Source organism: Saccoglossus kowalevskii, chromosome 5, assembly GCF_978046115.1.
Source record: "Saccoglossus kowalevskii chromosome 5, keSacKowa6.1, whole genome shotgun sequence".
Lineage (NCBI taxonomy): Eukaryota > Metazoa > Hemichordata > Enteropneusta > Harrimaniidae > Saccoglossus > Saccoglossus kowalevskii.
Window position 1 is genome coordinate 41,244,371 of NC_140645.1, and position 27,602 is coordinate 41,271,972.

The 27,602-nt window shown below is 37.3% G+C and overlaps 2 protein-coding genes across 3 annotated transcripts in view; both read right to left on the reverse strand.

Moving 5' to 3' along the window:
* LOC100367434 (uncharacterized) overlaps window positions 1–11,317 on the reverse strand; it is a 37,945-nt gene extending 26,628 nt beyond the window's left edge. The window contains exons 1-7 of the mRNA XM_085499010.1: window positions 11,127–11,317; window positions 8,468–8,559; window positions 7,958–8,123; window positions 7,269–7,423; window positions 6,748–7,095; window positions 5,869–6,037; window positions 5,556–5,701 (exon numbers count right to left, since the gene is read on the reverse strand). Of these exons, the coding sequence (XP_085355136.1) occupies window positions 5,556–5,701; window positions 5,869–6,037; window positions 6,748–7,095; window positions 7,269–7,423; window positions 7,958–8,123; window positions 8,468–8,528 (1,045 nt within the window). The 5' untranslated portion in view covers window positions 8,529–8,559; window positions 11,127–11,317. The remainder of the gene's footprint in view (window positions 1–5,555; window positions 5,702–5,868; window positions 6,038–6,747; window positions 7,096–7,268; window positions 7,424–7,957; window positions 8,124–8,467; window positions 8,560–11,126) is intronic.
* A 1,225-nt stretch (window positions 11,318–12,542) lies between these two features.
* Window positions 12,543–26,602, reverse strand: LOC100368802 (hemicentin-1-like). Of its 2 annotated transcripts, none has more exons than XM_006821688.3 (12): window positions 26,259–26,602; window positions 21,761–21,849; window positions 20,582–20,902; window positions 19,802–20,119; window positions 18,586–18,897; window positions 18,149–18,314; window positions 17,001–17,134; window positions 16,063–16,362; window positions 15,685–15,972; window positions 15,378–15,530; window positions 14,047–14,735; window positions 12,543–13,759 (listed from the first exon to the last, which is right to left on the reverse strand). In XM_006821688.3, exons 2-12 carry the CDS (start codon window positions 21,837–21,839, stop codon window positions 13,697–13,699), a joined length of 2,823 nt encoding a protein of 940 aa, XP_006821751.2. In that variant the 5' UTR covers window positions 21,840–21,849; window positions 26,259–26,602; the 3' UTR covers window positions 12,543–13,696. The 2 variants fall into 2 exon arrangements, with proteins under 2 accessions (XP_006821751.2, XP_085355555.1); XM_085499429.1 differs by having other exon boundaries at window positions 12,543–13,851.
* Between the last annotated feature and the right edge of the window lie 1,000 nt (window positions 26,603–27,602).

Sequence of the window (27,602 nt, forward strand, 5' to 3'; positions counted from 1 at the left end):
ATGGGAGTTGCACGTTACCGTAACTTACCAATGAATTCCAGCAAATCAATATGGGAGTTGCACGTTACCGTAACTTACCAATGAATTCCGGCAAATCAATATGGGAGTTGCACATTACTGTAACTTACCAATGAATTCCAGCAAATCAATATGGGAGTTTTACGTTATCGTAACTTACCAATGAAATCCAGCAAATCAATATGGGAGTTGCACGTTACCGTAACTTACCAATGAATTCCAGCAAATCAATATGGGAGTTTCACGTTATCGTAACTTACCAATGAATTCCAGCAAATCAATATGGGAGTTGCACGTTATCGTAACTTACCAATGACTTCCAGCAAATCAATATGGGAGTTGCACGTTACTGTAACTTACCAATGAATTCCAGCAAATCAATATGGGAGTTGCACGTTACCGTAACTTACCAATGAATTCCAGCAAATCAATATGGGAGTTTCACGTTATCGTAACTTACTAATGAATTCCAGCAAATTAATATGGGAGTTGCACGTTACCGTAACTTACCAATGAATTCCAGCAAATCAATATGGGAGTTGCACGTTATCGTAACTTACCAATGAATTCCAGCAAATCAATATGGGAGTTGCACGTTACCGTAACTTACCAATGAATTCCAGCAAATCAATATGGGAGTTGCACGTTACCGTAACTTACCAATGAATTCCAGCAAATCAATATGGGAGTTGCACGTTATCGTAACTTACCAATGAATTCCAGCAAATCAATATGGGAGTTGCACGTTACCGTAACTTACCAATGAATTCCAGCAAATCAATATGGGAGTTGCACGTTACCGTAACTTACCAATGAATTCCAGCAAATCAATATGGGAGTTGCACGTTACCGTATCTTACCAATGAATTCCAGCAAATCAATATGGGAGTTGCACGTTATCGTAACTTACCAATGAATCCAGCAAATCAATATGGGAGTTGCACGTTATCGTAACTTACCAATGAATTCCAGCAAATCAATATGGGAGTTTCACGTTATCGTAACTTACCAATGAATTCCAGCAAATCAATATGGGAGTTGCACGTTACCATAACTTACCGATGAATTCCAGCAAATCAATATGGGAGTTGCACGTTACCGTATCTTACCAATGAATTCCAGCAAATCAATATGGGAGTTGCACGTTACCGTAACTTACCAATGAATTCCAGCAAATAAATATGGGAGTTGCACGTTACCGTATCTTACCAATGAATTCCAGCAAATCAATATGGGAGTTGCACGTTATCGTAACTTACCAATGAATTCCAGCAAATCAATATGGGAGTTGCACGTTACCGTAACTTACCAATGAATTCCGGCAAATCAATATGGGAGTTGCACATTACTGTAACTTACGTAACTTACCAATGAATTCCAGCAAATCAATATGGGAGTTTTACGTTATCGTAACTTACCAATGAATTCCAGCAAATCAATATGGGAGTTGCACGTTAGCGTAACTTACCAATGAATTCCAGCAAATCAATAGGGGGGTTGCACGTTACCGTAACTTACCAAAGAATTCCAGCAAATCAATATGGGAGTTGCACGTTATCGTAACTTACCAATGAATTCCAGCAAATCAATATGGGAGTTGCACGTTATCGTAACTTACCAATGAATTCCAGCAAATCAATATGGGAGTTGCACGTTATCGTAACTTACCAATGAATTCCAGCAAATCAATATGGGAGTTGCACGTTACCGTAACTTACCAATGAATTCCAGCAAATCAATATGGGAGTTGCACGTTACCGTAACTTACCAATGAATTCCAGCAAATCAATATGGGAGTTTCACGTTATCGTAACTTACCAATGAATTCCAGCAAATTAATATGGGAGTTGCACGTTACCGTAACTTACCAATGAATTCCAGCAAATCAATATGGGAGTTGCACGTGACCGTAACTTACCAATGAATTCCAGCAAATCAATATGGGAGTTGCACGTTATCGTAACTTACCAATGAATTCCAGCAAATCAATATGGGAGTTGCACATTATCGTAACTTACCAATGAATTCAGCAAATCAATATGGGAGTTGCACGTTACCGTAACTTACCAATGAATTCCAGCAAATCAATATGGGAGTTGCACGTTACCGTAACATACCAATGAATTCCAGCAAATCAATATGGGAGTTGCATGTTACCGTATCTTACCAATGAATTCCAGCAAATCAATATGGGAGTTGCACGTTATCGTAACTTACCAATGAATTCCAGCAAATCAATATGGGAGTTGCACGTTATCGTAACTTACCAATGAATTCCAGCAAATCATGATCAATATGGGAGTTGCACGTTACCGTAACTTACCAATGAATTCCAGCAAATCAATATGGGAGTTGCACGTTACCGTAACTTACCAATGAATTCCGGCAAATCAATATGGGAGTTGCACATTACTGTAACTTACCAATGAATTCCAGCAAATCAATATGGGAGTTTTACGTTATCGTAACTTACCAATGAAATCCAGCAAATCAATATGGGAGTTGCACGTTACCGTAACTTACCAATGAATTCCAGCAAATCAATATGGGAGTTTCACGTTATCGTAACTTACCAATGAATTCCAGCAAATCAATATGGGAGTTGCACGTTATCGTAACTTACCAATGAATTCCAGCAAATCAATATGGGAGTTGCACGTTACCGTAACTTACCAATGAATTCCAGCAAATCAATATGGGAGTTGCACGTTACCGTAACTTACCAATGAATTCCAGCAAATCAATATGGGAGTTTCACGTTATCGTAACTTACTAATGAATTCCAGCAAATTAATATGGGAGTTGCACGTTACCGTAACTTACCAATGAATTCCAGCAAATCAATATGGAGTTGCACTTTACCGTATCTTACCAATGAAATCCAGCAAATCAATATTGGAGTTGCACGTTATCGTAACTTACCAATGAATTCCAGCAAATCAATATGGGAGTTGCACGTTACCGTAACTTACCAATGAATTCCAGCAAATCAATATGGGAGTTTTACGTTATCGTAACTTACCAATGAATTCCAGCAAATCAATATGGGAGTTGCACGTTAGCGTAACTTACCAATGAATTCCAGCAAATCAATATGGGAGTTGTACGTTACCGTAACTTACCAATTAATTCCAGCAAATCAATATGGGAGTTGCACGTTATCGTAACTTACCAATGAATTCCAGCAAATCAATATGGGAGTTGCACGTTACCGTAACTTACCAATGAATTCCGGCAAATCAATATGGGAGTTGCAAATTACTGTAACTTACGTAACTTACCAATGAATTCCAGCAAATCAATATGGGAGTTTTACGTTATCGTAACTTACCAATGAATTCCAGCAAATCAATATGGGAGTTGCACGTTAGCGTAACTTACCAATGAATTCCAGCAAATCAATATGGGAGTTGTACGTTACCGTAACTTACCAATTAATTCCAGCAAATCAATATGGGAGTTGCACGTAATCGTAACTTACCAATGAATTCCAGAAAATCAATATGGGAGTTGCACGTTACCGTAACTTACCAATGAATTCCAGCAAATCATGATCAATATGGGAGTTGCACGTTACCGTAACTTACCAATGAATTCCAGCAAATCAATATGGGAGTTGCACGTTACCGTAACTTACCAATGAATTCCAGCAAATCAATATGGGAGTTGCACGTTACTGTAACTTACCAATGAATTCCAGCAAATCAATATGGGAGTTGCACGTTATCGTAACTTACCAATGAATTCCAGCAAATCAATATGGGAGTTGCACGTTATCGTAACTTACCAATGAATTCCAGTAAATCAATATGGGAGTTGTACGTTACCGTAACTTACCAATTAATTCCAGCAAATCAATATGGGAGTTGCACGTTATCGTAACTTACCAATGAATTCCAGCAAATCAATATGGGAGTTGCACGTTACCGTAACTTACCAATGAATTCCAGCAAATCAATATGGGAGTTGCACGTTATCATAACTTACCAATGAATTCCAGCAAATCAATATGGGAGTTGCACGTTATCGTAACTTACCAATGAATTCCAGCAAATCAATATGGGAGTTGCACGTTACCGTAACTTACCAATGAATTCCAGCATATCAATATGGGAGTTGCACGTTACCGTAACTTACCAATGAATTCCAGCAAATGAATATGGGACTTTCACGTTATCGTAACTTACCAATGAATTCCAGCAAATCAATATGGGAGTTGCACGTTACTGTAACTCTACCAATGAATTCCAGCAAATCAATATGGGAGTTGCACGTTATCGTAACTTACCAATGAATTCCAGCAAATCAATATGGGAGTTGCACGTTACCGTAACTTACCAATGAATTCCAGCAAATCAATATGGGAGTTGCACGTTACCGTAACTTACCAATGAATTCCAGCAAATCAATATGGGAGTTGCACGTTACCGTAACTTACCAATGAATTCCAGCAAATCGATATGGGATTTGCACGTTATCGTAACTTACCAATGAATTCCAGCAAATCAATATGGGAGTTGCATGTTAACGTAACTTACCAATGAATTCCAGCAAATCAATATGGGAGTTGCACGTTACCGTAACTTACCAATGAATTCCAGCAAATCAATATGGGAGTTGTACGTTACCGTAACTTACCAATTAATTCCAGCAAATCAATATGGGAGTTGCACGTTATCGTAACTTACCAACGAATTCCAGCAAATCAATATGGGAGTTGCACGTTAATGTAACTTACCAATGAATTCCAGCAAATCAATATGGGAGTTGCACGTTATCGTAACTTACCAATGAATTCCAGCAAATCAATATGGGAGTTGCACGTTACCGTAACTTACCAATGAATTCCAGCAAATCAATATGGGAGTTGCACGTTATCGTAACTTACCAATGAATTCCAGCAAATCAATATGGGAGTTGCACGTTATCGTAACTTACCAATGAATTCCAGCAAATCAATATGGGAGTTGCACGTTATCGTAACTTACTAATGAATTCCAGCAAATCAATATGGGAGTTGCACGTTACCGTAACTTACCAATGAATTCCAGCAAATCATATGGGAGTTGTACGTTATCGTAACTTACCAATGAATTCCAGCAAATCAATATGGGAGTTGCACGTTACCGTAACTTACCAATGAATTCCAGCAAATCAATATGGGAGTTGCACGTTATCGTAACTTACCAATGAATTCCAGCAAATCAATATGGGAGTTGCACGTTACCGTAACTTACCAATGAATTCCAGCAAATCAATATGGGAGTTGCACGTTACCGTAACTTACCAATGAATTCCAGCAAATCAATATGGGAGTTGCACGTTACCGTAACTTACCAATGAAATCCAGCAAATCAATATGGGAGTTGCACGTTACCGTAACTTACTAATGAATTCCAGCAAATCAATATGGGAGTTGCACGTTACCGCAACTTAGCAATGAATTCCAGCAAATCAATATGGGAGTTGCACGTTACCGTAACTTACCAATGAATTCCAGCAAATCAATATGGGAGTTTTACGTTATCGTAACTTACCGATGACTACCAGCGTAGCCACAGGAGAGCTTGTTGACAACTTGAATCCCGACAAAATACAATAATAATCACCGTCGTCGTCTGGATGGACATTTTCGATTTGCAGAAAATACTCGCCAGCTGCTTCGTCTCCAGTGATAGAATACCTGTAAAGTTGCAATAGTGGGTACGTGTGTATTACAGTGGTCACTTGATTTACCACTTGATGAGTAGCAACTTAAACCACGGTGAGAATTTGTTCCGTTCTTCTATAATTTGGACACAACTGTTCAAAACGTCATTATATAAAGTGTTGATGCATACTGAGACATACCTCGCAATTTGACCAATCTCTATTGTTGTGTCTGTGCTGACCTTGATGTTGGCCTTCATCCATATTACGTGCCAGTTCTCATCTATATTTAAAACTGTGCATTTCAGAGTCACATCGTCACCCTCGTTCGCAGTTATTGAGGTTGGTGTCACCGCAAAAGATGGAACATCTTAAGAAAAGAACACAATAACTCATATAGCCATTTATAACAACCAATGAGGGTGTGAATCATAATTCGCCGTATTACGAGTTACCATGGGATGAGAATATCGATCTTTACAATGTTGAACTAGAGCAATATATCAAAAGTAGCATTTCTTGAGAAGCTGATAATATGTTTTTGTCGTTCATAACACAAAATGTTAACGCATTCAACTACCAGAGTGTAAACCAGAATTATTAGACAGGCAACGTAGAATATCAAAACAAGTTATTACAACATTTTGGTCCAGGCAATGGAAATACCGGGACGTATCATGTTCAATTTATACAGGACAGTTGCTTCTCAAAAACGTTCGCCATCTTATTAGTCTGAAATCCTGTCATTTCGAGCACATCTATAAATGACCAGCTAAATCGTTATATAACTACACAGTCGCCATGGAATTCTGTGTCATCACTGATTGGCTGTCTCTATGACTTTAGTGTATTGCCCACGCAAACACTTCATTAGACCATAATCCCGGCGATTATAAACGACATTTAGTCTACCGTCATTTTACTGGTTTTATAATTTGAAATTGTACAAAACGTAAACCCGGAGTATACAAAATTAAAATGCAAAACTACCTGACCATGGAAGGTACTAACTAATGCGCTAACCTATAGAATACAAAGTCACGTGACCATATAAGGCATATAATGCCAAGCAACACTTACTGACAGTTAGGGTAGCTTCTGATGAAATGACGGGAGAATTTCCCATAGCCCTGACGGTGCATGAATAGTTCCCAGCATCCTCTTCTGTGACGTTCACAATTTTTAGGTTGTATTCACCCTCGCTTTGGTTCCCGGTCACTGATAGTCTTTCGTCATTATTGATCACCAGTTCTTCGATGGCGATACCGTTAGCTTCTTTGAACCACACCTGCGTACCTCTTTTATTAGCAATAGTACATCTGAATATTACCGTGTCTCCGTATCCTACCTCTGCGTCCGTAGGTTCCAAAGAAAAACTTTGAATCGGTACGTCCCTGGTCGTTGTGACTTGAGGTGATTCCGTGGCAACTGTGTAAATACATTCAGAGATGACGACTGAAGGTGTCGCACTTTTAATAACATTTCAGAAGAGTATTTCATGAGCAACATGTAGATATTTCACGGCAAATATTGTAAATAAAAATTAACTATTATGAATAAAACTAAACAACCTGCGCAACTTTTGATATTATACAACGTACTTGTTATAACTGTCAGCTTGGCAGGCTCGGTTAATTTTTGATCTTGTTCACCAGCGGATGCAAGAAGACACATATAGTTTCCACTATCACTGCCGGTGACACCAACGATTTGTAAATCGTATTCGCCTTCACCAACATTACCAGAAATGGAGTGTCTGGTGAAAAATAAATATATCTGACTACAAGAAATTGATAGTGTTCTCATGAAGTTCAAAGTTATCATCTTTCCACAGTGGTTGCCTTTACCACAGAACTTGCCCAAGCAAACCTGACCTGAGTAGTGCAGAAATGGTGGCCAAGGATAGACATGAATGGAAGGACCTGATTACAGCCTTATGTCCCGGTGTGGGATGAAAAGGACCACACACAAGAAATTGATAGTGTATTCATGAAGTTCAAATGGCTTGGCTGTCGGAGGACTGAGCCTTGGCTTTTGAAGATCGCTGTAGGGACGTGCCTGGATAGGGTTGTCGGAATGGACGGACACAATGAGCGAAAGTTGGAAGAAAATATTATAAACCAACCAATAACAGAAAATTGTTACTTGACATTCAAACATGTATCAATTTTTAATTAATTATAATTAATAATTAATAATCTATAATTAATCGTAATTAAAATCAAATTTTGAGCAGACGATCAACAAATTGCAAAAATGTATTACGCACACGCAATGACCTTTGACATACCTATCACCCGTGATAAGAATATCCGTTTCAGAGGAAATTAAAACTGCTTCGTCTTTGATCCAATAGAGATTTCCAACTTTATTGACGGTTCTGCATTGTAGTATTACGGTGTCGCCTTCGTCTACTGTCACGTTACTTGGTGATGTGACTATATCCTGTTGTCCAGCTAGATACAATTTAAAAATATTGCGAGAAAAAAAAAACACGTGTTTTAAAAGTCTCCACACAACATGCCGGTGTGACAATAGTGGACATCTAATAATATCACTTCCGGAGTAGTAAAAAACGACAATGCGTTTGCACGACTACAATTCCGATCCTTTGTGTTAATAGAATTGTTTTATCACAACTGTCGTTACAACAATCGACTCCTTAACTTACTGTTGTTTTGTAGACATACACACTCAACAAGAATGTCATCATCTTCAAGAAAACGTTTTTTTGGGGGGGGGCTGAGCAATCCCGGAAATAGATAAAACAAATAATTATGTACATGATAATTGAACTCACCGATTGCTGTGATGCACACCGCCAATAATGCTGGTACTAGTGTTAGTGGTATATGCACCATGTCTATAGTGTCACGAGACTGTTTTGGCAACCTAGAAAATACGTACTTATAGTTTAGGTGCACATAAATAGCAGGCTAACATTGAGACTCGTGTCACGTCGGTTCATGCATGACCGCATTATGTCAATTCAGGGACGTCTATTGACTGCCAAGGTAAATAATGTCTCTCGTATATTCAATGGATTCAGTATAAGAGGCTAGGGGAGTGTCGGTGGTCGAGTGATTAATGACTGATTTGCAACCGATATTTTAAGCACTCTATACAAACTTCTAAGATTCGAGAACAATGCCCACAAGGTGGTCAGTTTATAGTGATGATGGGACGCGTACGCTAAGGGACGACGTCAAAAGATCGATGTCGGATAAAAAACTTAATTCCTTTAATTTTTTACAAACCTCCCTACCCCCCACTGAAACTTAATTGATAAATATTGGTCATGGCGTCAGACTACATTCACCATTAAATACAAATTGATAATCGGACAGTAGTATTGCATAGCAGTTGGCTGTCGGGTGGATGTAAACAATTTTACAAATGCACCTCATTTGACGCACAGATTTACACTTGAACCAAACCATTTTTCTGTTTTTTTCCCTTTTCGGTTATTTCTGTCCATGATTGGATAGATAAAAAACGAACTAAAAATACTCCAAGATTTTTTTGACTTCATTAAAAAATAAAATCGTTTTTGTAGGATGGAAACTTTTTTAGGTCAAACCCCCCCCCCCCACCCCCAAACTAAAAGAAATAAGTTTTTTTATCCGACATCGATCTTTTGACGTCATCCCTTATCGAAGAAGAATGTGTATAGATTCTATTACCCCCCCCCCCTCTCCCCTTCCTGTGAAACAATTGCTTTGCATGCGCTCTCTGCATATATATAGATAATATTAGTTTGTTTTAGCCTTGCCAATCTAAAAAAATAATATGTTCTACTGTCAAAAAATCCACCGGTTGGTATATTTTGATCATGATTAAATGCCCATATACACATAGATACAAATTATTGTTCGAAAATTCAGTTTTACGAATAAATCGTGAAAACAAATATCCGTGACTCAATTGTGAACAACCCATCTATTATATTAACTAGATTCAACTAATTAGTATTCCTGTTGGTGTTTGGTATTTTTCTACGTGACCTCCGATTGTTTGGGATCGTCGTCATGGCAATGTGCAATGTTGACAAAAGACGAATCTTCCATTCATCAAATGTTTTCTTCTACCTCGACACGGAGAACATACCTTCAATGCATTGTGTTAGCCAAGGCGAGTTATATTTCTACGAATGTACCGTCCTTAATATAATATGCGGTAACGCCGCGTCAGAGAATGCGATGCAATAGATATGCACAATATTAATAAAAGATCATTAGACTGCATAAGCCCTTTCTAAAGCAAATACATGTTTTTCTCATTTTTCTTTTAAAATTGAATAAATGCACTATTTTGGAAGATTTCAGTAATTATACTGCTTCGTCGAAACCGCTACTAATATAAGTCAAATCATGTATGGCATATGGCGTAACTTCTTATAGATAAGAGGATAATGTGAACATTGTTGTCCGTGCACGTGTAAGTTATCCTTCGAAGAGCGAAGTATGCAACACTTTGAAGTCACAGACAGGTGTATTTGCAGTTAGAAATGCTGGTGTTTGATATATTATTAATGTAATTATCATTTAGAATGAACTATATTTGTCATAAACTTAATCTTTTATTGTTGGGTACATATTTCTACTTTGTTTTCAGTAACTAGTTCAAATAAAGATCATGAACACACACAAAATAAACAAATTCCCGAAATATGTTGCACCGAAACACTATATTGATAACAAATAGGAAATTACCCCCATACGTCACATAAAAGCTACTAGTTGTGATTTATGCGTCCATAAAATATATTCAAAATATATGTATAAGCGTGTTTCTTCCACGCGGAAGGTAATTAAATGAAATTAATGCGTTTATATTGATGGGAAATTGATACTGATTAAATGGTTTCAAAGAATGCGCAAGTAGTCTGAGCCATGTTGTATTGTTTCTGTATGTGTTTAACTTTATTTCTTGACTGTCTTAACATAGCCTCTACCGGTATAAATATGACCCAGTCGTGAAAATATGAAGATGAAAGATGAAACACAACAGCCATGCTATTGCATGACCCCCCCCATATATCACAATTGAGGAAATCGTAAAAATGTATTTTCGGAAATCAAATCATCTTTACATTACACTAAAGTGATATTTACAGCACGAGTTCAAGGCGATCTACAGTCACTGTGAGCGCACATACATTTGACTTAAAGCGCGGTGGTCGTCGCGCAGCGCGTGTTCGAATTTCATGTAAATATACAATGTATTTTACACGCGTTGTATACGTCGCTATGAGTCCCAAATCAAACGCGGCACGGCGACCACCGCCCTTTTAAGGTCGTGTGATATAATTTGCAACTGGAGCATGCTATCAATAACACAACGCAGACTGTCGTAACAACAACATAGTGGTTTTATATCACTGCTGGTTCGTTGAACAATGCCATGGTGGAGCGAAGTATGTGTGAGTCGATTATCTAGTGATTTGGGGTCAGACTTACTTGTGTGACTTCTTAGCGATAAAGTTGTTCAGACACAACCAATCAGCACAATGTTTTAAATCACATCCCCAGCATTCAGTGCTATTCCGTCGTATTCATTTTGTCGACTAGTAGATACACTAACTGTGGAGACAATGTTGAATCCCGCCGATGTTCTGGTGGAATTACTATTTTAAGCAGTTGCCAAAAACATGTTCTACTCAACTACGCATGCGTGAATATAAATTGTGCTGTCCCCGTGAAACCAGCGTCGCCCCATTACATCACCTTGAGACAAGTACGTTCATGATTGGTTAACACGCGCCATCCACGGCCCAGATACTGCACCCATTATATATAGATGTTAGCGTGAATGCCTATTTCCCTGTCCCATTAAATTAAATTAAATTAAATTAACTTACCGAGCTAATAAATTAGATCTCATAAAAACATTTATCTCGTAAATGACTTAGATAATCGTCAGTGTATTGCTGTGACGCCGATAATTCTATTACGGATGTATATTCTTTTATTTGTTTGTTTGCATCATGGCTAGAGTCGCTAATGAACGTCATAGAACTGCCGTAGCCTGTTAATTTGAGATCAAAATAAATCACAAACTGAAAATATTTTTCAAGGAGTGTATTCTTAGCAACAGGATTCGATTAGTATAAAACTCGCAAATTCACGATAATCGTGGTACAAATGTGATAAATCATAGTTACGTCACGGCATACACTCATGCATACATTAACCATTACGTGACTATCATAATTGTTACCGCCAAATTGTCTGTGTAATATTTTGCAATTTTTTACGTTTTTCTTTCTTCAATTTTTGTGTTAATTTTGGACCAAATAAAAAAATATAAAGTCATATAGATGAAATTTTGCTAGAAGATGATAATATCTATGTATATTTTTAATGATTCATATTTAACACATTAATGTCACGTGCCAGCCGCCGTGATGGTTGTTTTCATCTTTACTGTAGGAATTCTGTTTCAATTTAGTGCATTTATGTGCATGAAGCGGAAACCTGCAAAATAGTCTATTGCAAATTCAATTTAATCAAGGCCTTCTGGCGTGATTCTGTTTTGAGAGCCCAAGTCGTGATATTGAGATTAACTTTTTGCTACATAAGTTAAATAATTTAACATTATACACATAAGTCCTGTCCGGGCGACGACAAACAACAGACTCGGGTGACGCAGGTAGCAACGCGATAAATAACAACAATATACATATACAGACAGAGTTAGGGATACCTATACCATCGTCTGAACTTTCTGTATATAAACTAGGGGGTCTTTCAGAATTCTGGTCTCCTGGACAGTGACCTTTCGAAGACATACGGTTCACTCCTACATATTGCCATTGGGATATAGAGTTGAGACGATGTTATTGGGTATAATATAACACATGGTCATACAAACTGTAATATTTGCATTTTTTATTGAATTTATCAAAAATATTCATGAAATGTATTTGTCAGAATCTGTATCAAAACACTATTTAATTTACATTTGTACATATTACCAATAATCAATTCAAAATCAACATAATACAAATACATAATACAAAATATATTTTAATTATGCATGCAAATTAGCCTTTCCATCTATTAATACATTCATGGAAGTATAACTGCAAAAAACTGACGATATGAACATTGTTTATAATTAATTTGGCACGTTTTTTGCTGTAACTGAAAACGCCGTCTTTGATGATGGCATATTTAGTTCATAATATACAAACACACAAACGACCGTATTATAAATGTATACGATATTTATGAATATTTATCTTCACTATTAATTCATATTTGTGATATTCCCGTATACTTGTGTCTAACAACCATTTTCAAAACTTAAATTACTAATGATCATACAACTAATTTACACGGGTTAATAAGGTGTGTGTCAAAATGAATGGCATGCTATCATTCATTAAACATCCAGTGCTCAAATATAACACATATAAAAACATACAATAGGAATGCACTTTCGGTATTAAGATATTACCCGGGGTAATTACAGAAGCCAGCTGCCAATTTCGACTTAGCATTGAGGACGTATATTGTAGGTACACACAGTCAGGTAATCTATCTGGTTGACTTACACTCGACGACCTTTTCTGTTTTGAGTAAATTTAGGGACTGTGTCTTGTGTACAACATAGAGGACCTATTTTTCAACTTAACCAACTTGGCCAGATGAGATGACTGACTTTTTACGAATTATAATTGATAACACTGACTCTAGGGGGTACTATTCTTGTAAATAACCATTACCTTAAGGGGTACTATAATTTACAATACTAGTATATCTAATCTCGCTGCCCCATATTATAAAAATAATTTCAAATCAAGCTTAGAGAAAAAATGTTTTATGTAGAAGATAAGAACAATTATAGATATTTAGCTTTCAACGATTTCTATAAATCGACACATTTAAATAATTTGTTACAGTAGTGATATGAAAAACAGAAATAAAATACTGTAAGTCTTTGTTTATTTGCATCATATCCGATGGTTTCACAGACGAACCATCCAATCACGAAGTTGAACTAAGCAGAAGATTTCTTCGTGCATTTAATCCGATATTTCTTCTAGAGTTTTCCGGTATTGATAAATGAGTTCGTCCCCACTGGATCTCTGTGAACACGAAAACCCCAATATTGACGTGAACATTTTGAGTTAATCTTTAGCAAATATTAGTAGTCTCAATCGCGCGTTGACCGGGAATTCTGTGAAAGATTAGAGAGAAAGGAGTTAGGCATAGAATGCGATGTCATTGTCGGGGTTAGTTTAAAGCGGACGAGATGGATAATACGTTTTTCCCGTTTTTTACTTTGGAGTGAGGACTGTGTTAGTTTGAGTAGTGGGTATTTTTATCAAATTATATGTATTTGTTTTTGTTTTTAGGAAAATGTTATACAAACCCGTTGTTTTCGATGACGTCTCCTCTGCCTGTCACTATCCTCACGATCACGCGACCTGTCCCTCTCTCTGTACCGAGACCTATCTTTGTCTCTTCGATGCGACCTCTCCTGAGACTTTGCACGGTATTCGCCGTCATACCTGTCGTCGTACCTGGAAGACGGCCGCGGTTCTGATCTACTTCGTCTGTCCTTTCGTCTTGGCCTCTCTTCATCCCCGTCTACCTCCCTCATCTCAACGTCATCGCGGCGAGAATGAGACTTGGAACCTCTATCTGATCTGCGCGAATCGTCATGACGACGCTTTGAAGACCTTGGACGTCTTTCGTCATCATCCTTATGGTCTGAACGACGTTTGCTGTCTACATGATTGTTATGTGCTTTATCCCTTTTGTTGTCATGGGAATATGGTTTGCTGTCGTTATCACTAGGGTCAACGACATTTCGTCTAGATTTCTTCTTTCGTCGTCGTCGTTTGCCGTGCTTTTCGTAGACTACCTCGTAATAATCGTTATCGCCTGGTGCTCCCGGGTAGCCGTTCTTCAAAGGAGGGAGACCTTTAGGTTTCGATCCGCTGGCAAAAAAGTTAGCTTTGGTAACGATCCCACCTGATTTAGTTGTGTTTGATGGGCCCACCATGTGTGAAATAACGGCACGATCCTTGTGTACTATGATGTTTTCATCGTCGTCATCTGGAAAAAAATCAAAATGTTTATTTGATTGACAGATCGATCGATCTGATTGATTGATTGGTTGATTTGTTGATGCAACATTACATATAAGTACGCCTGTAGCCATTTTTTTTTGTCCGAATCGAATATCATCATGCATATTAATTATATTACGTAATATTTAGTGATGTCATTTAAAATAAACGCCATTTACAGATAAATAAAACACAATAGATCATTTTCCGTTCACTGCGAGATCCCGCCTTATGCGTGAAATCGAACGTAAAAAGGGCACAAACAAAAGTCAAGCGTCGTAGTGGCGACAAACATCGCGTGGAATTCGACAAACGCAAAAGTATTTTGGGGGATATTTTTATGCTTAATAATGTGCTGTCCACATTTGATGATGGTCAATTTTGATGAAATAAGGGTATTCAAACGCAATATTCCCTTGTCAAAGACCAGCCTTTCGATGTGAGCTACAAAATAAAGAAATTCGAGTAAAAATCAAATCGTTCGATTTTTGAGGCAGACGTTCGGCGCGTGTGTTTCACGCAACTCGCGAGATCTCGCAGTTGAACTGAAATCACCTATTGTTCACAAAGTGACGTAAACATTCAGATTAGGGCGTATTGGAAATAGTATACTAGTATACTCGCTCACCATCATCATCATCATCATCTTCGGTGCGTTTTTTCCAGACGCAGTATACAATGGCTGCTATGACTACACCGGCGATTATGATACCAGCAACCAGAGCAACAACCGCTGCTAATATTTTGAACGTTAAGGTGTCTTCCTCGTCTTGTACAAAACCTAAGAGTTAATCCATAGTCATAATAATGAAACAGAAATGGTTTCAACCCCCAAGGAAGATGTTTGGAGATGAAGTTAAATAACTCGTGAATGTAAGACATTTTGGTTAAATAAAATCCAAAATGGCTACCATACTAAAGAAAAAAAAACTCACCTTGGATTTTTATACTAGCAGTCGCTTTCTGTGTGTCTGCGTCACTCGTTGCCACGCACCAAACTTTCGCATCGTCCATGTTTTTCTCAGCGCTGAGCAAGCGAAGTACGGTTTTGTCTTCCTCAAATTGAAATCTCCTGTCAGTCGAGTTGATTGTGCTGCCCTCATACGACCACGAGTAGCTAGTCACCGGTGGGTTGCCAGTTGCGTTGCACGTAAAGTGGCCTTGGGCGCCTTCTTGTATTTCCATCACACTTGGACTTACATCAATAGTAATGCGTGGTATCACTGAAATAAATACATAAAAATAAAAGTGGATCATCATCATCACCTTTGTTGTTGTTTGTGATGGCAATGGTGCTGATGTTGTTAACTTACATTGAATTTCAAGAGGTCCAACACTACATGCATGAATTTCCGTGTGTGTCACGTGATTCGAGGTACAGATAAACACAGCTCCTTGCAAATCAGGCATCAAATGAAGCGGCAGTCCCATCCTTATACCGTAAGCTGACTGCATAACAACACCCTCCAAATCGACCCCAGATCGACTCCAGGTCAACGTAGCCGGTGGGTTACCGCCTTGACTTGAACATATTAACGTGACATTGTCATCTTCGACCAACTCTCCCTGTGGCGGAAAACACTGTGGGTTGCCACTTGCCGGTGGGTCAGCAGCTACAGAGATTGAAAAACGAACACGTTACTCGGGTTATTCTGAAAACAAATCAATGACTTCTAGTTTTCTGAATCTAAAATAGGAACTATTGTTTGTTTTTGAGTACAATTTATTTCCAACGTCCATACAAAATAGGAGTTTCAAAAACAACGCGTCGCGCTGTATGTAAGTACATTGTCTGAGAAATATAAGACATGAATGTGCACTCAAATTGTGATAAGCTGAGGACAATTTGTCCATGGACGACTGGTCATAAAAGTTACCCCTTGTCGTGCATGTAAATATAGAAGTCAGGCAACTGGAAACTTGTATATGCGATGCCGGTACAATATATGTAAAAAGTTTCCTGATTGGTTGAGTATTTGCCTAAGTGATGAACTATACCTCCTATAGGAGATGGTCACTTGTTTATTCTTTCTGTATAATAGTTTACTCGTTGTCCACCAATTTGTACCTTGTACTGGGAAATATGCTACGAGTGAGAGAAAACAGTAACGTATTCCCAATGACTGTGACCACGGACATACATTTTGCACATAAGTGAACTGGTTCGCTCTTTCCGAATCACGGCATTCCATGTGCGCCACGTGATAGAAAGAAGATCGGGGACTGGAACTACCTCCAACAAGTGACTTACCTAATACTGTCAATGTAGCCAATGATGAGAGGGTGCCGCCGAATCCACAATAATATCCCCCTCCATCTTCCATCTCAATATTCGTTATTCGGAGATTGTATTCTCCCTCAGTCTGGTCTCCTGTGATGGAGAACCTAAACACAGAATTAAATAAATATGAGTTCAAATATTTGAAAGTTGTTCATTGTATTTAAATATGTGTTCCGGTATTGGTGCCCGATCATAATGTCGATGTAGTGTGTACTCCAGAATAATTATTTTTCGCCTTCGAGTCCAAAATCTAAATTTCTATGTGTTCCCTGTTTATTCTCTTCAAATGACACGTGTCTTTAGTATAACGTACAATATCAAGTTAATAATAGAACTTGGTATATCAAAGAGAATTATCAGTTTTATAACCGACCACGAGTAAATCGATTTAGGAAAGTTCTCAGGCAAATTATATTGTGGAAGCAGTGTCCTATTAAATATACTCATGTTTTAAAATTACACCTGCTTGAATACATAGATGCCAAAACAAATATCAACTTTTGTTACATTCAAACAATATATCGTTCTTTTAAAATCGTGCCCTGTGGCGATAAATTTCTGTGACGTCACAAATGACGTAAACTGGTGAAATCCATGTAGTCCAAAATGACACTGGTAGTTTGTGTAATCATTCGTCATTTAGAATGGAGTGGGACTCTTAAAGCCGGGGAGTTGTCACCTGCGCATGCGTCAGATGGCCATAGGGTGTCATTGTTTACAAACAAGCGTCTACCGATGAGCCTTTGCGTTTTTAGCGTGTGTTGTTATCGTCGCTTGGGACTCAATTCCCGCGCGTGCGCATGTGACGACCCTCTCGCTTTAATTGTTCATTGACGGGTGACTAGTGATCAAAACAATATCGACTCTATGAATTTCCTGCCATCCATTTACATCATAGAAACGTTTTGACGCTAGAGGGCGCAACTTTTAAGCCGTGTATTGTAAGTTTCAAATTTGGGTGATTTATCTTCAAAAACTGTGATCCAATTATATAATAAAAATATGAACTTAACCAGGTTTGACCATGATTGGTCTTCTTGGCAATAAACATAATCCTTATCGTCATATTACATAGATAACAAAAAATTAGATGCTAAAATAAAAAAGTAATGTTTTACCTTTCATTATATGAATCTGAAACGACAGTATCCGTGCTGACGATGTCACCTCCTTTTAACCAGATAACATTTTGTTGTTTATTTGCGACTGCACAGTTCATTGTAGTTGTCTCACTGACTCGCACAGTTTCGTCATCTGGCACCACAGTTAAAATTTGACCTTCAGCTAAAATTAATTCATAATACCGAAATAATTAATGACGTAATAATGTATTCTTGTTCGCTCAATATTGCAATACAAACGGTGAGAGCTGCTGACAAAACAACATCTCTGTTTGTGGAGTTTGTGAAAGGGTACATCTATCATTGAGTTTAGTCATTGTGGGGCAGGTTTCTGTTGTGCGCATGCGCACTGTTTCAATGGTACGTACCGATAAATGAAAATTGATTGTGCACTTATTATGCGAACATTGTATCAACGCCAATTCTATACTTACAATTCACACTAAGTCGACCAACTGTTGAAAACAGTCTATCGTTATTACCAACCGCAGACACCTGACAGTGATAACCCCCCTCGTCGTCTTCACTGGCTAAGACTATCTTCAGGTTGTATTCTCCTTGCGATGTGTCTCCCTCTATGGTAATTCTCGAACCAGCCAAGAGAACATTCGTCCCGTCGCTGATCTTTACGTTATCTTTGTACCAAGTGACTTCACCTACAAGGTCACTGACTTCACACCGCAGAACAGCACTCTTGCCAGAAAAGACTATGGTGTCAGATGGCTGGTTGACAAATGCCTGAAACGCTATTTATAGGTAAACATATATATAGAGATGTAAAAATATGTTTGTCGATTGATTTCCATATTTCGCTATTAATGGGCGGCGGTCGTCACGATATTCAAGTTTGTGTTGATAAACATAGCTTTTCTAATGAATTCACAAGTGCGAGTTTTGATCTGAATGCAACATGCGCTAATTGTCGTCGGTGACTTCTTCGATACCATGCAATCACCGTAAGAACTACACAATTAAAGCTTGGTAACGTCTCAGTTTGTACTCGTCGGTGTGCGCAACAGTCAAATCTTTGTATATATGAGACCCGATATTTTGCGCATGCGTGGCGCGACGACCACCGCCCTTCTATGAAACGTCGCACGTCGTTCTTATTAATTGATTATTCGTTTATTAAGATTTATTAAGATTTGGACAGGAGTGAACTATTTTACATAATCAAAACTAACATCGAAACTTCCTGAGCCCAACTGTTTAAACTTTGTACAACACTGCTTGTATCAATTTGCTTTCACTAACTGGATGAAGAAGTTTTGTTTCAAAAGAGAAAAACTTTGAAGAAGCTCGTATTGTGTTGTTATTGTTCTTGAACACTACGATAAAGACTTCGTTTTCGACATTGTAAAATACTTTCTTTTTTTGGAAACAAAAACTTGAAAACAACAGATTTTGACAAGAGAATCCAGTAATATATTAGGAATATTTCATAACGAAATATATGATCCCATATGCATACCATTACCAAAAAATGTAGCTTATTCAACAACTCATGTATGAACAATAACTTTAATAAAAATGATTTTACTGAAAAAAATGTATTTTTCTCCATAAAAACAAAAGAATTTCACAATGTTAAAAACGGAAAGTCTTCATCGTAGTATTTGTGTAATCAATGCGTATTGTTTTCAAACTCACCGTTTACTGTGACAGTGGCTGTAGTTGAATCTAAATCCGGGTGACCAGTGGTTGTGCCGCTGACCGTACACTGATACGACCCACTGTCCTCTACCACAGCCGTTATTATCTGTAAATTGAACACTGTTCCCGAATTCCCTCCGTCAACTACACTGATCCGTGTGTCTGATGTCAGTCTCGTATAATCACGTGACAGCACGGCGCCATCTTTGACCCAGACTAACTGGTCTACTTTATCGCTTACGGAACAGGTTAGTGTCAACGTATCTCCAACAGTGGCGTCAACGTCAGAAGGTTGTGTTAGGAAAGCTTGAGGTGCTGAAGAAAATGGTTTAATTATTTCAGGTTTGTTTAGAGAAATATACTGCAAAACAATAATTGTCTTTGTATCGGTAACTTGAAACCAATAATTATCAACACCACTTCAAACAATACTGGTGTGGACTAAAAAACAAATGGATTGCTATGAACGAGGAAAAAAATGTAGTGGGCAAAAAAACAATTGTATTGTTATGAACGAGAACAATTGTATTATTGTGGGCGAGAAAACAATTGTATTGTCCTTGACGAGAAAACAATTGTTCGAGCAATGTTTAATGACTCATAAAATGAATTACCCAGAATGCTCTCACAATGACATATGTTGAACTCCGAAACGTGAGAAAAAAATGTGTCAATTCTGCCTTTCGATTCTTAAGGTAAAAATAACTTCATAGTCTCTCAGGATCCTGCATTATTAAAATTGTACCATATCAAACTTGAATAGTATGTTGTACTTACGTCCAACTGACAATACAGCACTAACCGGACCAATCGCTGCAATGGCACCATTAGCACTCACTGCACAGTCATACGTGCCTGCGTCGCCATTAACAATAGATGAAATCTGCAAGTTGTATTCTCCTGACTGATGGTTACCAGTTATCGCTAAGCGACTGTTTCCGTTGGTGATGGCGGCGTCACTACTTATTTCGACACCTCCTTTGCTCCAAGTCAAAATCCCGGCTTTGTTGTCCACTGTACATTCAAACGTTACTACCGCATTTACCGTAGCCGGGGTGTCAGTGGGTAGTGGCGCTCTGAACGATTGTTGTGCAAAAACTGCAATTTAAAAAAAAAATATGGGTTTAAAAAAACAGGCGGAATCATGTTGGCGAATAGTGTAAAGGTGTGATAGTAGTGTAACTATTTTATTTTCCCCGCGGTGCGTACTGTTTTCTGTCTTTGTGAATTTCATGCTTGGATTTCACTTACAAGCAGGCAGCGGCCATTTTGTGATTGCAACCGTCAGCCTCCACAATGCGGGTGAACAATGATTGTTTCCATCATCCAATGGGATTTATTTAGGTTTAGTGAGTTGTTGGCTAACCTAACCTTCCTGCAAATTTCGACTATAACAAGAAATTGATTGTGTTAGTAAATTTGCCTCATCACTATTTGGCTGTATGCCTCGGTGTCCGTGTATCTTTCTCTCATGTGTTCATAAGTTGTTTTTGTTGTTCTACGTTCTTAAAAAATTCACTGTTAAGGATTAGTATTTTAAATGTATTAATTTGTTAGGATGTTGTTTCTACTTTGCTAACTTGATATTCTCGAAGTAGTAAAAGTAAAATAGTTAGTAAGTAGTTAGTAAATAGTTAGTGAGTAGTTAATATGTAGTAAGTAGTTAGTAAATAGTTAGTAAGTAATTAGTAAATACTGTAAAAAGGTTAATTATTCACTGGGTTTTAATTTCGCTGACTGGAAAATGCGCTAAATACCTACCGAATATGTAAAATTTAGCATAGAACACATTATCTAAATGATAAAACCATGAATTTAAAACCCACTGAATTTGCCTGAAATGGTAAATCAGCGAAATTACAGTAGTTAGTAAATTTACTAATACGAGTTGTGGTTTGTAAGAATCGCATAGGCATACGCTTGACGTGATACAATGTGCAAATTTATCACGCTTACCTAATTGCAGCATTGATGTAGATAATAACACACGTATCAACACTTGCAAAAACGTGCTTTCCGCCATTTTTGAATTCATTCACTTTCACCTGAAAGACAAAGGAAATGGTTGGTCATGTATAACACGAGAACATAGAAAATACATATGTTTATTAACTTGTTAACTAAATTGTGTACCTTTCCATATAGCTATTATCTAGGTAAGGGAGAAAGTGATTTGTGTGTGGGAGTGTCACAAAAGAAAATGGGCAGGGCTTCGAGTGTTTCACTTTGGTTGTATACATTGTTTTATCATTGGAGTAAAAATAGAAGCAAAGAAAGCCGCATTCGCACTTTGTAAATCTACACCATGACATCTTGTGATTGTGGTAAGTAATACAAATTAACTGCAGAATGTAAATTTAAGTGGGCCCCTTAAATATATCAAATTCGCTGGGATTTTCGTTGAACGTCAGTTGTACGGTAAGTATATTTGTGTACACGACAATAACCTCAGTACTCAGAAAATCAAATATGTGAAAGGTAAGTATATTTACATGTAATATCTCATAGTTATAGCAAAAAACAATATCATTTTTTAACATTTAATGTTTTAGCTGGTTCTTTGAGTGAGATTTTAGTAGTGTAGCAACATTTACTTCAGAACAAATGGCGTAACATAGATTGTTTTCAGTTAATTACATTCACCACCTATTTTCCTCAGGTTAAATGTCTACAGACAAAGAGAGGCTGCCATTACGTCGCTTGATTGACCTCTGACCTTGGTACACTAATGTATGGTGAGTGTTCGGCACAATCTAATTGATTGTATTTGTATGATAGGAAAATATCTAAATTCAAATCTATCAATTGAAGAAAAAAACAGTGTTGATTACACTCAAAATACACATGAATAATATCAGCACACTTCTTAGCATTTGTACGGTTCATCTACTCGTTCTACAACAGATATTTATATATATATATATATATATTGAAATTTTAATACGAAATGTTTTTTTTTAGAAATTCATGTTTTCGTTGAGAAATCCCATCCTTTAAATGAAGACTAAAATGGTTATATTGATTCCATCAAAACACCCGGAAAGCCAGTAGTGTATTCACAAAGTGCTGGCGTACAGGTGTGACAGTAATGTTATTATATCATGGATAGCAAATCATACCACTCTCAACTCCACAGGGTCGTTTTGTGAGTATGCTAATTACGAGAACAGCACGGCTTGTCTCGGTATTCACATTAAATTGGTTATATATAAGATGTGAATGCAAAGGAAGTTAATTTATTGCTAATGTAAGACGACATTTACCTCATATGCATAGAATGAGTCAACTTCCGGTAACTGGTTACACCTGCGTGAAATGAATTCTATTTTAAAAGGTAATCATAGTACCCCCCTCTTCTTTTGTGTTGGCTTTCGAGTAATGCTAATGTAATTGATTTTGTCGTGAATTGGTTCTATTATTACTTTTACAACGAGAGAGTGGTATACGAAAGTTCTGTCATTTGGTTTATTCTTGTATTGTAATTGATTTTTATTTTACCAAGATAACTATATTTTATTTCATTTCTCTGTCTACTCCTTTTGGAAGAGAATTTACTAAAACTGTGCTAAATTATTCATTGTGATTGACTTGTTTTAAATACCGAATAAAACTTGGGGCACTAGTTGTTAAATCTAAGTGAACATTTAAAATAACAATAAAACTCATTGTTTCCTTGACAAATTCATGAAATTAAAACACAGTGAATATGCTCAAAACATCAAAATAGTGAATTTAAATGACAGTGAAAATAAATGGTTTTACATTACTGTCTGAGTTGAAGTTATTGAGGCTAGAATATCCTGACATAACATTTCACGAAAAGATATTCATACATCTGTAAAATCAATGAATATTTGATGTTGATGGTGATTCAGTCCACTTCTGGTGGTTTTTCTGAACTCTTAATGATTTGATAACACAGACTTCTACTTTTTAGTCATTTCTGCAGTTAGCACCACTCTGTAATGTTTGTCTAAGTTCGTGCATGTGTCAACTCTATGTTCTAAACCTGTTAGGGGGGGGGGGTAATTATGCAAAATATATGTCTGACGTTTTACAAACTGCAATTTGTTTCATTATTCATATTTTATGTATTCATTCATTTCAGCTCTTATTCCTGTACATAGGTTAATGCCATAGCAACACCGTTTCCATGGTATATCCTTGATTGAATTGTCACGTGGCTACTCAAGGAGAACCCATATTGAATGCATCGTTGCCATTGTTTCGTGACGAGCTGACATTTTTCGCTAGATTTAAATCTTATTTTGTTTGTTTTTATAATACAAATAAACGTAACTAAAACTTTAAACACGTGCAGGTGCAGACGAGGACTATGTTCGTTTCACTGAAGAATTTCCCTTTGAAACTCAAATACCGTTCAAATGACAGCGATTAGTCTAGGGGAAAACTTAAGTGTAAATGAGAGTTTTCTAAAAAAAAAAAATTCTAAAAAATCAAGAAGCTGTTATTGTTCAAATGATCATATTAAAGACTTCCGTTGTTATAAGAACAAAAGTACCGCGATATGTACCGTTTTGGAGTCATGCATAAGGCAAATTGGGCAGTATTATTGTCGTCTGCGTCGTTGCTTAGGCTCATATTCCCCCTCCACTTTTCCTATTGCTCGAGCCAATATGTTAGAGCAATTATTCTGTAAGTTTATCTGAATTAAAGATAAATTTGGAACAGGACTATTTCGTGGAAGATTACCATAGTTGACAATGACAGTGAAACGGTTGTTCTCGTGACCTAGTGTATTTTATTACAAAGTTGAATATTAATGAGCCGACGTAGAGTCTAGATACATGCATTTCCATGGTTCGTTTGAGATCGGGTATGTTGACCCCGATGGGTCAGACATATTGATACATCGTGAATAGATTCCACAAATCAATTGCTGTATCGTAATTAAAAAATAAAACCCCAATTATACATGCAGAAATTAAAACACTTTCCCTGCAGGTAATGGTTCCTGATTAAATGTCCTTCCGTATAAATCAACATTAAATCAACGCCCATGTCAATCTATTGATCAGAACATTTTAAATGTATCATTTATACTTGAACAAATTTATTCGTGGAAATGATAGTATGATGGCCAGTAATTTACATATATGACTGGAAACAGTATTCTGCGCATGTGTAGTTGATATTAGCGATACGATGTACATCCACTGTATTATCTTGCATAATCTGCATTCTAGTCATAGCAATGCAGCCTTGAATTATTCAGTATGGGGTACATAAAGGGAATACCGTGGGCATCAAAATAATACCTGTAATACCGTACACATATAACAATAAATAAATAAATAAATACAAACACTCGGTCTACATGCCTGAAATAATAGAAATACTGACACTGACAGTTTTGCATATTCTGTGTTTATCAGTGTATGTTGTAAATCGATGAATTGCTTCCTCTATTTGTATTATTAATATCGATATGAAGTATGTAGTCAGTGTACGTAAAATGTCATTATTCACAGCGCCTATTGGGTGATAAATTATTTCTCATTTCTATATCCGGGCATTCACTATTTGTAGTGTTTGCATCAACTGATGTGGCTAATTAATTGTATACAAATTAGGCACAATTAATTAATTTTTAATGACGTCTGATTGATATATTTCCTACTCATAAATATTATTATTTTAAAGCTGGAATAGCTGAATTTGGCGGGAAATGATATCGCATCGACGGCCTGCCACACGTGAAATGTACTTTGACGTGAGTGGGTAATAATATGATTATATTATTATTTTAATATACCTTGATTAATCAACCATGCAATACGTACACAGCAACTGTCTACAGAGCACTCTACTTGTGTTGGAACGCGTCGTATAAACACGGAACGTATAAGAGCAGTCGACATCGACATGGTAGTGTGATACTGTGATAGTCACGAGTAGTCATGGTTCTGACAAGATGATATTTGAGTACGTAGTGGTGTGTGCTATGCATCATGCCTTAGAAACCATACCGTGGCGAAATTTCCTACATTTCGGTTCATTAAATCTCAAAATAATGTATTCCAAATACAAAGCTACGGTAAAGAAACGCCATCGCTCCAGTTACCAATTTAAGGTTATAATATTCAAGATTTCGATCACTGATCGGGCAGTGTGTACAGCATAGTGATAATAACAATGATAATCAAAATGGCGTCCCCTTGTCACCAAGAACACGGGGGTCAGCAATTCACTTTCTCTTAATAGAAACAAAGTCACTAAGTGGTGCAAATACACAACAAGATGACAAAACATCTATATTTTGTCATTACTTCGAGATGTATATTAACTGTAAAAAATGTTCGTCTTTCTCGTAATCCCAGTAAGCGTGCTCTTATAGGTTTAGGTTTTAGGTAGCTATACCGTTCAGGACTACTAGTGGAAGGCGTGATAAGCAGTGGAGATACAAACACGATTCAACGCGAACAAGTCTTACCTTGTGGTTGACTCTGCTCACTTCACTCGTCCGTCGTTGCAGTGCACAGTTAACGGCGAACGAACAGTCGACGAAGTATTGACACGTTTAAACTTCCAAGACTCAAACTCGCGTATACAACGTGTAAAACACGACATAAAACGTCGCTACTTGGTTGTCTTAGAACCTCTAACTTGTTGTCCAGGTGACAGTCACATCTTTGGAAAAATTATACATACACGAGGTGTCGAAATTATCGGTAAAATTGTGAACACCTCAGCTTCCGGTTATAAATAGAAATATACAAGCCCTCATAGCAACTGTTGGTAAGAAGGCGAAATATATCCGATCCAGGTAAGTGTATCTTGCGCATGCGTCAATTTTCTTTCAAAACACGGGTAAAATGCACGTACTGCCTGTGTGTAACCTCTTTCGCGGTTGGCTACAGACAAAACCTTGCGATTAGGAAAACCAATTGGAACAGTCGTTATTTGAAACTATAGTAACGTGATTGTTTGTGGAACGATCTGGGGGAATTCTTTTCAACAGTTAGACAAACAACAACCCCCTTTCATTTTGATTCATATGGAAATTTCTCGTTCACCCTAAATGCCGGGTAACATGAAAGAAGCATTGTTAGCGTTAAATAGAATTTCGTTTTCATGGGATGCACAAAGAAAGGCGTGGACGAACCCTGTGCACTTGCATTCACTGAAGCCTTCAAACTGGGTGATCTGAAGTCACTGTGGCAATAGAAATACTAACAAGCGGCAAAAGAAACAGATTGTTCAGTTTTTGTGATAAAATTGAACAATGATTTCACGGCGTCCAAATCCTAAGACCACCACAATTGTGTTCACAATCTTCTAAATATTGTATACTAGTACATAGAGTTTTGAGCGCCAAGACGCGGGAAAACTTACATCACAGTATTCACCCTGTAGTGCAATTAGAAAAATTAGGGAAGTATATAAAATGAAAATACGCATTTCGTATAATACGATAAATTAAGGAGCCAGGGGCATGCGAGCTTCGGTTTCATACTCGCAGCGCCCTCTATTAATCATCGTCAGAATAAATTATTTCTTGATTTGGCTTTAATGTCAATGGCACTGCATATTTATTTCATTTGGTGAATTAAATATTATTTTTTTGGTGAGAACACGTCATTTTGGATTTCAACCTGGAGGAACCTCTAAAAATGCTAGCCCATTTGCCAACCGCCGCTGTTAATAAATTGTAAAATTGACATATATTAAAATTAATTACTTTAGAAGTACGGCGCCGCGATCAAATAATAAAACTACAGATTAACAAACACATTAGACCTATTAGTTTATAATGGATCGACCTGTCATAATAATC